Genomic DNA, 13,737 nt, shown 5'->3' with positions numbered 1-13,737 from the left:
AGGTGTGAATGGTTGTCTGTCTCTATGTGCTCGCCCTCTTGCTCTATGGGACCCTGAGTTGGATGAGCGGATGGAGAACAGAGTGCTAGAGTCTCACATATTTATACATCTGGAAAGTGTCACATCACAGTTTTGCAGTCAAAACCTTTAAGAATCACTTTTTAAAAATCGGGATATTATTTCAGCTTACGCTGACCATCACGGATTGGAATCATGATTGAATTTATGAGAACGAGGCGAGGTTTGCGAGCATTGCTTAGAGATAATCAGATATGCCACATTTTAAAAAAGACTGCTTGCAAATTCCAGGGAAAACTGCAATTTGCTGAAGCTCTTGCATATAAAGAAAACTTGGACTGAAAATATGACGTTTTTAAAGCTAAGGAAAAAGGGACCTCACAGGATTTACAAGACAAATATGTATGTGTGTGTGTGTGTGCGCGCGTGTGCGTGTTTGTGTGTAACAAAGAAGCTTTGGGAGTTCATGCACACACATTCACCCCTTACAACCACATCTATAATCTTGAAACAGCATTGGTGTCAATTTGAATACTTGAAATGGCTACAAACAATTGCAAAAATTAATGGCCAGTTACAGTTTCCCCTAAAGTCTGTAAAAACAAGTGTTCTTCTCACTGGACACCAGTTCGGGCCAATGAGCTGTCAGCAAAAGACAGTGTAACATCTTTTTCACATTTATAAGGAAATTCCATCAAATCAGGACAGAAATGAGCTGGAAAATAAACCCCGCCGATTTCCCCCCCACTTTATGAGATGTTAATAAAAAATGTAATTCTATAGTAAAGCAGCTGTCACAACAGCCTCTGGTCAGGCTAATGGTGGCCTACACTTCAGTTCAACTGTGATCAGCGGTCTTCACACAAGGTTACGTCCTGTGGCTGGAGGAGCCGGATGCCTCGCTGGAAGGACGCACAAACTGAAGTCGCCTTAACTTTGACATCCACCAGTTCAACTACGTTTAATGTGAGGTTTATAACAGTAAGCCGTAATGCATGCAAGGCCTTTCCCCTGCAGACAAAAACAAGGATTTTCTCCCATTATTTCAGATTAATAAAGTCATTTCATTTCGACACGAACATGAGAACAAACTCAACCAAACATCGCTGGTTGACTTTGCAACAATCCCACACTGGGATGATTTATCCTGCAGTACATGGCACCCAAAAAGATGCTCCATTTAAAGCTGGTCTGATTTTAAGGACTGGCTACCCTTTGGTTGTCATTAGATACAGGGAAAAACATTTCACTGGCCAGGAGAGAGGGCGTTTTTTTGAGTCCGTGACTGCGCCCTGAAAAAATATGAGACTGCTGCAAATCTATCAGCGAATTTTGAAAATAAAAATGTCTCCGGCTGTTGCCTGGTCGCAAAATGAGATCCCCAAACAGAGAACAACAGGTGGACCAGTAATAGTTTTCAAAGACACCATTAAAGTCAATATTTATTGGGAAAATCAGCGACCCCAAGCAAACGGAGGGCATGATCGTTTAAAAAAAAAAAAAACAGAGAAAAGGGAAAAAGAAGGAAAGAAACCTCTGATCTTGTTCCTTTTTTCTGCAATGCTCTTTGTCCTTGATGCTCGGCTCCTCTTTGGTTTTGGCTCTTCCTCTTTGGTTTATATGAATGATGATAGCTACCTATGGTCTTCCTCTTGGGTTGTGACCACAGACCCTCTCAGAAATTGCTCCCTCTGCTGCTTTATTAAATTGGCCACCACTTGGTGCTAAGTGAATATTCCATAAACAGAGACGAACTCCTGCGGTTTTTGATGGGCCCATTTTCAGCAAAACAAACCATTTCAGTGGCTTTGAATTATTACCAGGCCCCATTTTATTTAGATTGTGTCTATAAGGGACGGCGGCTGTCAAGAGTCCCCCCTTTTATTGGCTTTCTGAGGTCTAATTGCACAGACTGTGTGTAGTCTGCACAGCCGTCATCTTCAGGTTGCTGTGTGTTCCTGCTCGTACGTGTCTGCCTATATTTATCTGTGTGTGTGCCTTTGTAGACGTGCAGCAGCACAGGCAGCAAAAAAGCCTGCTATAGTGATCTGCCGTTAAAATCTGCTTTTGGGCAGCAGGTGTGTATGCGTGTGAGTGTGTGCGCATATAAATGTGTGTGTGTGTCTGGTCCCAGATTTAGAGGAGGAAGCCGGTGTCAGAGCTGAGAGATGGATCCCTCCTCAGGGATTCGATAAATAAGGAAAAAATATCTTTGAAAAAGGGAAACACAGCTGTTTCCAAAGGAGAAGGCAAAATATCGGTGGCGTTGCATTCCACAGCCACAAGGTAGAAGGCCAGCTCGCCCCGTGATGATGTTTGGGACTCTATTTTCACTCCCCACGTGAACACCTCCCTTTCTTTTCTTCCTCTCCACACATCTTCTCTTCCATTATGCCGCTCCCTCCTCACCCCTCTCACTCTCTTCCCTCCACTCTGTCTGTCATAAAGACAGTCGGACCGCAGTGTGATTCCCATTGGAAGGTCCACGGTGACCACAATGCATTTCAGCGGCTTAGAGGCAGAGCACATGATCCACTGATAAATCATTCTGGGCCGGCTTCAATACTCCCCCCCGGGCCGACTTACATGTAAGACCTACTGCTTGTTTTACACACAGGCACGGCTCCAAAAACAGCGATGGTAACAGGATACCTGGATATTCAAAAAGCAGGTGGGCCTTGAGGAAAATCAGTAGAAAAATAATCAAGGTTTCTAATAATAGGTCTGTCGACGGTGTCAGCAGAGCGTTGCAGAATGAAAGTGTAGAACGCACCGGCCTTCTCCACTTTATCTGAGCTCGCAGAGAACGTTTAGAAACTCACATCGAAACAGTCTTTTATCATTTCAGTGAAGCTCACCGGGAACTTCCTTTAACACACATGGATAAATGTGCAACACACTGCTACAAACACAGAGTGATCAATGCTGTCACCGCAAACAGCTGTAGAAAAAAATACATAAGTGAAAACTGAAGAGAGGGAAATGTTACAGGAATAATCAACACCGCAGTGATTAAAGAAGGAAATTAGCATACTCGATTATGCTCTTTTTTTCATTTTAATTACAGATTACATACTAATCACGTGTTTTCATCTCGCTGTTGGAAGAAATTATTTTAGAAGCAAAATCATTAGCAGGGTGTGCACACACAGAGAGTAGAAAACCACCCAAAATTAGTCCACATGGAAGGATGTTTCATGGCCTAAACGAATCATCAAAGCATTGGGTGGAAGTGCAATACCTCAAAAGGAAACCACACGCCTCAGAAATCTGATTAAAGTGCAGTGCGGTGTAATAGCTCGCGCTGTCACTGACTGCTCAGTGTGCAAAGATTGTGCCGAACAGTTGCTTCTAATGTTTCGGCGTTTTCAGGCCTTCAGAGAGAAAGCTTATGGCTTCAAACAGGAAATCAACTGCATGTTAGTAACATTAAAAATAAAAAAAGTTACTTAAATATTTATTACATTTTTAACAAGCTTTTGCCTTCATTCTTAAGGTGGTTTTGAGTGTTTTGAAAACCCAAATAAAAAGTATTATTAGTATTATTATACAGCGCAGTTGTGTAGTATAACTGTCGCCCTCACTCATATCTATTGTCTGAAGTTTGGAGGAAACATGGTGCCGTTTTTAATAAAAGTGTCCAGATTGAGGGAAATTCTGGACTCTCGACTTGTACGGGCAGGAGCAGAAACGCCACATATGCTACAGTGTTTAAAATATGTGAAATAAGACAGCGAGTCACGAAGTCTGACTATCTGAATGACTGTCAACACTTTCCCCAGCTTCCCACTGGCCACTTTAAATTATCTCATAATTTCACAGTGGTGCACGAATCCAACATTTACTGCAGTTACGGGAGTTATCTAAAGGTTCATATCCTTCATGTTCCTAGAGATATCTCTGTAGCACAACACTAAGCTGAGACGTTCTGCCTCTATGCAGCTGGTTTTTCTTTTATTTGGATGTGAAATACAGATAACAGGGAGAGAGGAATGCGTCATCAAAGACATGGGCTGGACACACGTCACGTAACCTGGATGAAGGGAGATCGGAGCATATTATTCGCAAAAAAACAAAAAACAAATAAGCAAACAAAAAAAACCAAATGGGAGACTTCCTCTTCCAAAAGGATTCATACTGGATATTTAAACATTGAGATAAGGTCTCCAGGAGACTGGCTGCTCAGATATGTGCAAAGTGTCAGTACAGGGGGAAGCACTGGGCAGAGTTTCCCTTGCACATCCTTAGTGATAAGAACCTTTAATCCAAACTGCCTCGTGGCAAGAGGAATGGATACATTTTTCTATGAGTGGCCTCACTTAGGATTTAAACCTCTGGCCTAATCGATTTGGTGGCACATATGTAATGCCTTATAAATTTGGAGCGTTTAGGATTTAAAGACATCATTTTACTTTTTTCTTTTCTAAAATGTTTTTGTAACTGATTGTAGAAAAAGATTAAACCGATTTTTCTTTGCTGTTTTTTCTTCTTCCTCACCTGACCGACCTTCGTCATTCTCGTTCTCCAGAGATGCCTCGATTAAGAAATTTTAGATTTAAATCAAAAATGTTGTGCACAGCATATCAGGAGCACTTATTGCTTACCTTCCTCCTTCGCACTCTTTTTTTCTCATCTCACTCTTCCTCCCCGCCCCAATTCATCTCTCCCGTCTCCGACTGTTTTCCTGTCAGTATCGTGTTTAGAAAGTCAGCCCGTGGGTCAGCCTAGGGCTCGTAAATTTGTCAGCAGCGGCGCTGCAGAAAGGGGAGGCTACTTGCTCAGAAGGGTCAAGAGCACTGGTGGTCATATGGGGCCTTTTCTCACTGCGGACTCGTGGTTGTTGTTTCAGGCACGTCCTCTTTAGAGAGACACCCAGCCTGGGAACATGCGACGGGCAGCAGTGTGTGATGAAGACATCTTGTGTGATGAAGTTCGAGTTCCAAGTTGTCTAAAGGGTACATTCAAATACTCTCTGTTTACCAGAGCAGACAGTCACGGTGAAAGCGCGAGTCTGTATTTGTGTATTTGTAAAGACTTGCATTGCTACATTCATGTCGCGACCCCTGACCCTAACCCTGAAGGACGGACTCCACCCCGACATCATTGTTGTTGAGAGACCTTACGTTTCTAAATGTTCACACACAAACATATGCACATACACAAGAAAATAAACCTATTTTCTAATGTTTTTAACAGGGATATAGGTGCTCCGTGCTATAAATAGAAGCAGCACATAAAGCACATAAAAGCTGGTAGGAAGACTTCTTCGATTACGGAGGACTTTACCAGTCCTCTTTAAGTCCATTAAAGTACTGCACTCTATTCTGAAATAAAAAAAACAGAAAACAAGAGACCAAGAGCATCAGCAAAACACCAAAAAGGTGCTAAATTTCTTGTTAACGTGTCCATTGTAAGAACAAGATCTAAAGAGCCTGGTGTTAATGGAAAACCATCATGAAGAAACCACAGCTTCCTACACGCCAACAGCAAAACCTGGAGGTAGCCTCATAGATTGATACTATTTTTTCTTTAGATGTCTGAACAAATCAGCATCAAGATAAAAAATAATTATAATTGTTATTTATTTTTTTTGATTTATTTATAGTCTTTTTTTGCATTCACAAATGTCCAAATAAAATAAAATAAAGTCCATTCAGTGACTTTTGACATATTCTTGACTGGACTAAACTGGTTTGGGCTGGAAATGATGTCAGTGTGTCTTAAAATCTTAAAATGATCAAATCCATCCAAACACGTGCAAACACTAAGACATGATAGGTCCATAATTTGTTGGACAAAGATGCAATTTCTGTAGTCTCTGTACACCATCACAGTCGAGCTGGTCAAGTGTATCGCCTCTTTTTAAGAATGTACGAGGTCTGATGCTGATCTGGACACACTCAAAGTTTTTGCCTCCTCTCTGATACGTTTATTTATTTTTTCCCAACCTATTGATGGCGTCCTTCACTTGCATTGACAAATCTTTTGTCCTCATTTTTAAAATATCAGTGAAAAACAATTTATTGTGGAATAAATAAGCAATAATGAATGCATTTACGCACTCCTTATAATGGTGCCAGCCTGCAAGCAGCCTGTGGGTCTCCCTTTCTTCTTTTTGTTCCTTTCCTTGTTCCCATTTTTTAGATACACAGTCCCATTATTGACCATCATCCTTGCTTCCCGGTGGATTCACAGAAGAACGTGACACCAGGAACGTTTACCGTCACCATTTACGCCATTCCCGTCAGCCGAGAATGAGTCTCTCTGACGGGGTAAATGATGGCGTCATTATGATAATGATGGAGATTACTGGGCACACAAGGACATGCTGAGTTGAGATTTCAGCAGAAAAAAACCAACCAGCCAGTTCTTACTACACACAAGTGTAGATGTGAACTATATTGGTGAGGGCCTGATTTAAGGAGGGAACATTGACTTATTTGATAGAATTAAATGTTTTTACATTATTTTGGAGCTGAAGGTGCAGCTATGGTCTTTGTCTTTGGATGCCATTTCTTCCCCTTCGCCTTTTATTTTATTTTATTTGTAGCTACAAACTTGGGGAAATTGGAGAAATGCATAAATCAAAACAAAGTGAAACGTGTTCTTGCATCTTCACCTCTTTCTTTTGTCCGTCTCTTTCATGTTCGCACTCTTCAGACATACAAACACAGCCTTAAACAAGCACAAAACCCTGATTCCTGGTTAATGATCTCCTCCTTATAGACACTTAAACATGACACAAAGCCTGACAGTTTTAAAGCCCCCTCGGGAGAGCGACGCAGGAGTTAAAAAATGTGCACAAAAAAAAAAGGCAGGAGGCAACGAAAGTGATTGTGTTTTCTCTCCGGGGTTTTAAATACAGCGTTCTTCTCGCATCGCAAACCCCATGAGATACCAGGAAACAGTTAAAAAGTGACACGCAAAGACAGATAGACGTGGAGAGGAATCGCAGATGTGAGAGATGCGAGCGGAGCTTGGCGTCACTTTCTTTTAAGCACAGCAGAGCAAACAGAACAAATTCCTCCATGCCTGCACGCAGAGGTGATAAATGGGAGCAGCGAGTCCTAATCAGATGTTCCGCCGGGGTTATCGGCTCATTTCGATAGATCGTTACCAGCAGGGAGTGCGCTGCACCTCACCTCCTTATCTCGTCACACTCCGTCACCCCACGCCCCTATCGCTCCGAAGTGGAATGCCCAATGAAGACATGAAAATGGATGCGAGGCAGAGGGGAAAGGAGGAACATGGGAAGAGGTGTAAGGGAGCCCCAAATCTCAGCTGCCATCTCTTCAAGCCTGAGAGTTATGCCGTGAGAGGGAGCGATATTATCGAGGGGTGGATGAGTGTGTGTGAGATTGTGTGTGTACATCCTCTTACCGAGCACAATACAGTCAGGAGACGCACTCATCAGCACTGTAATGTGCACAAATGTTCTCCTAGGACGTTCAACAGAGTTGTCCTGTAACACTCCATCTTTTTATGACAGCCTTCTTTTTTTTATCAAGCCTGACTGGAAAAGACATAATCTCGTTAACCATACATGTTTCCCCCATCAACCCTGTTTGTTTCTTGAGGCAGCTGTGTGTTTTGCCAGTGCACTCAACAACCAACTCAATCCAAACATGAGAAAAAGGAAGCGCGCTGAAACCCTGAAACTCAATAAGCAGAATTATTTGTATATCTTGGGCCATTCTTGAACATCATCGCAAGTTCAAGTGAATTTGTTGCGGCAGTGAAATATCTGATACTGTAAACAGATGAAAACAAACACAGAGGTATGTACTATGTAATTTTTCTCACCGTTGAAGGAAGGCCTTCACTGCCAAGTTTATGTTTCAGAAAAGAGCTTTTATTCCACTCTAGCATATCTTGAATTCCTCGCTTAACTTCTGGCTAATACTGTTTCTCAAAGTTGAAGAAAAGTGATGGGTGGTCCTCTGTTCTGGTCCCTTTGGCTTTGCAGGAAGTGTTTCAAGACAATTTAGTGAAAATTTTCCAATTTTTCACAGTCCGTGCCTTAAACAATCGACTCTTTGATCGAAGCCAGCTAATTATTTGATCATGCTGGAGCTCTGGGACACGTACTGCTGCAGAGGAAGTGGCTTACCTGGGCTTAGGCACTGAGAAACGCAGCCAGGCATCATAAGACAAGGAAAACAGGCATTTAATAAGGGCACTTTATTTGAGAATAAGCCCAGGGCTGTCTGAACCCGGCTAATCTCCCCAAAACCCACTTCTTAAAGCTTTCTGCCTTGTTTGCCTTTAAAGTGTGGGAGGTAGGTGAACGCCTGGCTGTTTGCTTTGTGACAGCTCAGGTATAGCCATGCAAGGAGGTGTGCAGAGACTGAAAGGACAGGGAAAAAGAGAAAATGAGGGTAGAAGCGATGACAGACAGGTGGGAGAAAGGATAAAACAATTTCATTACATTCGAGCTTTGAGGGAAAGACGTGCAATTTCTCTTTCTGGACACCGGGAAAAATGCCAAGTTTAAATGCAACCAAGATTAAATCAAGATGTCAAGTTTGTTTGTTTGTTTTCAGACCTCCTCCAGAGAGTGTTAGAGATGCAGTCTACCAAAAGCTGCATGTGTTTTTTCCAAGATGAAGATCTGATGTGTACTTTTTTCTAAGTTCTGCTACACCGATGAGCAGTCTGTGCATCGAAATAGCCACTCTCCACATTACATATAAAAAAATCTATCTGAACCCTGATAAAAAGATAAGTTGGACAATTTATTACTCAGATTTTAAGATTAAATCCCATCCCCTCCTTCAAGGTTATGGGTAGCTCTCATCTTTGATTGTGGCTTTTCTAGATGAGCTGTTGTTTCAACTAGAATGAACAGGCTGCACTATTAAGCCTGCTTATTCTCAATTACATCTTGTATAGAATGGATTGGTGAGCATAAATGTGTCAAAGGTAAGTGTAGATACAAACAAGAAGTATTAAGGGCAGATTATTAAGACGTGGTTGCAACTGCACTTAAGCCAGACGGTGAAAAATCTTCCCCCGAGACGCACACATAATCCTCTGTGCTCCCAAATCTAACCACAAAAATCAGATTTGTGATCTGCTTGATGAAGCAGCCCGTGACTAAATGTAAATGAATCTTATCTGGATGCTCTGTATCCTGAGAAAACAAGAGCAACTTGGGCCTTAGAAGAAAAAGTAGCTACGAGGACAGGTTTCATCTCACCTCCAAAGCATCAGAGGGTATTTAGAACTCTAGAAAAAGTCAAACAAGGTTCAAAATCCCTGTGGGGGTTTTCCAGGATTATTATGGGACCTTCCCCTCGGTGCCTCCCAGCAGACAAACAGAAGCCCTGCAGAGCTATGCCAAGCTTTAGAGAGACCTCCGCACCTGCCTGTCTGTCTGTCTGTCGGCCACAAACACATCACAGTTAAATGCAGATGACACAGGAACAACATTTGTCGTTCCTGCTCGGCGACCCATGAAACCAAAGGCATTTCTGTGCATCTCTCATTCACCATAACCACCAGGAAACAGCCTAACCGCTAAAAATCAAACCTGATAGGAATAGCAAATTTTCCCCTGCTGACTATTATAACCGTCACTGCGGCTTTGGGTATTTGCTCAGCAATATGTCACCGCTCATTAATTGAGTGAGCAATGACCTCTTGTATTTGTTTTCCACTGGAATGCAGCTTTACCAATACTGGTCACTTACTCCACAATATACTACCTTGTGAGAGATTTACCGAGGAGTCCAGTAGGTCATATTTTTTCCCCCCACTAAATATTAATAGTTCTAATAGTTCACTGCAAATGTGAATGTGGAAAACATAGCTTTGTACACTAAAGGATGAACACTCTTTATAGTTCTTGCCGGTAAAGGATTAGAAGCACTTCACACGTGAAACAAGTGCTTCTAACAACCCCCGACTCCTGTTGTTCAGAGCGACCGTCACCTGTGGACCTCTCTGTGCATCAGGACGTGTCCAGAGCTGCAGAGTGTCGCACAGGGTGAGTCACACGGCACACAGTGTCGCTTCACTCCACCCCAGTGGAAAAGCAGAACGTCCACAAGGCAAACAGTGATGAACGCGCTCCTCTAGGAATGAAGATGAAAAAGCAGCTGGAAAATGTGCTTCTGCTTCCTCCTTCCCCCCCAATTTAAAGTTTTCCACATCTTTTTTTTCTTCTTCTTTTTTTCAGTGGGTCATTCTGAACAAGTGATGAAGGCATGGGAGAATGGACGACCAAACGCAAAGTGTACATGAATCACGCAGAGGTGGGGGTGTGAGGAGGCATATGGTTTGCAGAGAGCGCATTTGAGACCGAATGTAACGCTGGGGCTCTTAAATCTGTCTGTGCCCCCGGGAGAATACACTCTGAGAATGAGACATCTATCTGTGCTGCTGCCACGGTTGGCTGTGAAAGCCATCAGCTCAGACCCAAGTTTAAATCACTGTCATTGTTTTGTTTGCTACGGGGCGCTTTCACCTCTGTGATTCGTACATCTGCACACATGGCTGGTTTCAAAACAGGTGAATCCACTTTGAAAACCATGTGACCCGTGTAAACCACATGTCATCTTCTTTAATTTGACCGATGATCTTGCTACAGTGTGTTTCACTTAACAATATTTGTCAGATGAAGGAGCTCGGCTGAACCAGAGTCTGTTAATCTGTCATTTTCAAATCCTTTCAGACAGATTGTTTGACTTCTCCGCTTTTCTTTCTCTCATTAATCTTGATTCCAATTTGTAGTTTTACTCAGGCCACACATGATATCCAGATTTCTGGGGCTACTTTTGAAATACACAAACAAAAGGACCACCCAGAAGTGTTTCTTTCTACTATAGTTTTCTAAAAGAGAATCCACCACACAAATGGCTCCAATTGCCCAAAAAAACCCCCAAAAAAGACACATTAAAAACTAATCGGACGGCGACGACACACGGTAGTCGTGCAAGGCCTTATTTGCAAAGCAGATGGAAAGCCTTGGCCTGTCCAACATTAATTACAATCACATTCAGGGAGGAAGCCATCCCTCCTCCAGGGCGGTTAGGACTCTGTGTACGGCTGGAGGAGATGGCAACCTAATCCCCTGGTCACCGCAGAAATCTGAGGGAATCGTCAAAGATGGACAGGACATGATTAATCAAAGTGGAGAGCCAGATGTGCAACAACACGGGCGTATAAACCGAACACTCGCACAGCAAAGGAACACCAAAGCCACAGACGCACAAACACCATCGCATTCCCCCCACAGAAGCCAACAAGAGGGGCTCCGATATATGAGACCAAAACGACGGCCTCCTCCTGTCTGAATATCTGGTTTTCATCACTACAAAATTGCAACACCAATCCTCAGAGGTACAATAAGTAGAGAATAGTGCTCTACTTCAGTCACTCCAACCGAATTCACTTCGTTTGTGGTATTGAGTGACTGTTAAATGGTTTGGAAAGATGAGGGGTAAAAAATATTTACAGGAATATTTGTTTTAAGAAAAGTTTGAGTGGGGGGGGGATGAAGCCATAAGACTACATTCCTCAGCAGTGATATGTTCCCACTGCTCTCCTAGCCAGATCATGACAATGCACCCCCCCCAAAAAAAGGCAATCAATCTGGATTTAAGCCTCCTTCTCCACCAGCGCCTGACTCTGGCAGCGCGTCTGTTTATCTTGAGGCGCTCTGTTTAGAGTCTCCCAGTAAACACTACAGCTCCTAATGGAAGGAAAGGCTTTGAGCTTTTATGTCCTAAACTCGTTATGATTAAAGTGTTCCTCTTTATCGTCACTCGAGCTAATTAAAGACAAAGCTGCTTGGGAAACACAAACAACGCGACGCGATTTACGCACAGTAACCGCAACTCGCTGTAACGGAGGTCAACGGCAAGAATAGTCTTATATATATGTGTGTGTGTGTGTAGTTACACGCCAGCGGTGGTGGTTGATGGTTTGCTGAGAATACGAGGTTTATTTTTCCCGAGAAGACATAAATCATGGCGTAGATTGCACAGCAAGACTTGACCACAGAATTTCGGTCCTATAAATGAGCTGAGGAGGGCGAATTTACGCGGAGGGAGAGGACGTGTAACAATAAATTACTCAGAAACAATACGAACCTCGTCAGTTTTTCCTCAAACCGCACAGTAGATGAGTTTGTTATTTGCTCTCCCCGTGGTTTGCACAATGGGTTCGTTCATTATCCGGCGCTAAAAGTGCGTAACCGTGTGTCTGCTTTGTGTGTCGCGCTGTGTTGAGAGCTGTAACCCCAAAGTTTAAAGTAGATGAGATAAAAAAAAAAAAAAGAGCCAAGTTATGACCCTTTATTCTATATTTTACTTTTTTAGCATTAAATTCCGATAAAGTTTTGTTATTTTGTCTAATTATCCTCCGGTCTGCCCAGGCACTCTCATTTCACTTGCTTGTATAAAACACCTGTTCGGTCTCATATAAAATAGACCCAACACAATCACAATTACGCACAGAGAAAAAAAAATCACAGATGAAAAAGTTTTGTTCTGTTTCAACAACTTACCTAAATTAACGAAGCTCATCACCATGTCTGCATCATTTAGAAAGGCAGTTTCTTGATATGTGGCCAGGGGAGGGCTCTGGGTCGTCCGCATGGCCTGATATCGCTCCAACCTGCTTTCCACTTGGCTCTTCTCCTCGCTGGATATAGTGTTGTATAAGTCCAGCATGAAAAGCGGAGCGGAGTTGTACTTTCCGTTTGACAAATGCGGTCTCGGTCTGTGGGGCAGCCCCAGGATGGACAGGATCTCCTTCTGCATCTCCCTCTTCTCGTGCGTCCTCAGCCGCCGGTGGGTGAAACCTGCTTGAACCTCGTTATTTCCATCCAGTGAATAATTACTCCCCGCGACTGTGAACATGCAGTAATAAGCGCTCCACCACAATCCAACTAAGGCAAGCCAGCGGATGGTCATGGTGTTGTCCCGCAGTGGCTCTCCGGAGTCCCAAGAGTGGCTGACTTGGAGCTTCAGTCGCCTATCAGAAAGTAAAAATGCGCGTAATGGTAACCAAAGTCCGTCCGAGCGCGTTGTGATCTGTGGCAACCAAAGATCAAAAGCAAAGAAAGAATCGTGTATCAAGCCATTTAAAAGACTCGCCAAAGCAAAATGCGCATAATAGTATTGGCCCAGCTTTCATTTCTGATCGCCGTAGCGCGCTTGGCTCCTTCAGGATAAAGTGCACCATGTGAAACTTAATTCTGAGCGCTCCAGTAAGTCGGTCAACAGACACCGTCTGATGTCACATTTACCAGAAGAAGGAGAACAACTCCTCTGACAGAAGCCATGTTACTTACAGCGGATATATCTACTCGCCTGGATTTATGGCTTTTCCAAAGCTGCGCACTGCGTCCTTAAACTGTTCGAAGCGCTCTCAGCGACAGTCACCTACTCCCACAGTCGGAGTGTCAGAGTCTAACAGGAATCAGCAGGTTGCAGTCCATAATATGCGTGCGCACGGACGTGTTCAGCGCTTTAACCGCCCACTCTGTGCGCTCTCAGCCAGAGGTGGAGCTCTTTTTAGGCTGCAAACACGACCTAACATCGTATTTCCAGATTTTATTTACAGCCTGTTTGTTTTAATAAAGCTGTCAGGTTTGTGAAGCACGAGATGCGCTCGTTATTTTACACTTTCCGTGTCAGGACTTGACGGAAACTCTGCTTCTGCGTCACACTTCTACGTGTAATAAATAAGACTGCTGGGGTCGATCTCACA

The 13,737-nt window shown here is 43.2% G+C and overlaps 1 protein-coding gene across 1 annotated transcript in view; it reads right to left on the bottom strand.

Annotated features, from left to right (window-relative positions):
• bmp6 (bone morphogenetic protein 6) overlaps positions 1 to 13,480 on the bottom strand; it is a 48,147-nt gene extending 34,667 nt beyond the window's left edge. The window contains exon 1 of the mRNA XM_006794728.2: positions 12,530 to 13,480. Within this exon, the coding sequence (XP_006794791.1) occupies positions 12,530 to 12,938 (409 nt within the window). The 5' untranslated portion in view covers positions 12,939 to 13,480. The remainder of the gene's footprint in view (positions 1 to 12,529) is intronic.
• Between the last annotated feature and the right edge of the window lie 257 nt (positions 13,481 to 13,737).

The sequence above is a fragment of the Neolamprologus brichardi genome, chromosome 9, assembly GCF_056152115.1.
Source record: "Neolamprologus brichardi isolate AB-2024 chromosome 9, ASM5615211v1, whole genome shotgun sequence".
Classification (NCBI taxonomy): Eukaryota; Metazoa; Chordata; class Actinopteri; order Cichliformes; family Cichlidae; genus Neolamprologus; species Neolamprologus brichardi.
Note: the sequence above shows the minus strand (reverse complement) of the source record. Positions and strands in the feature narration are given on the sequence as shown.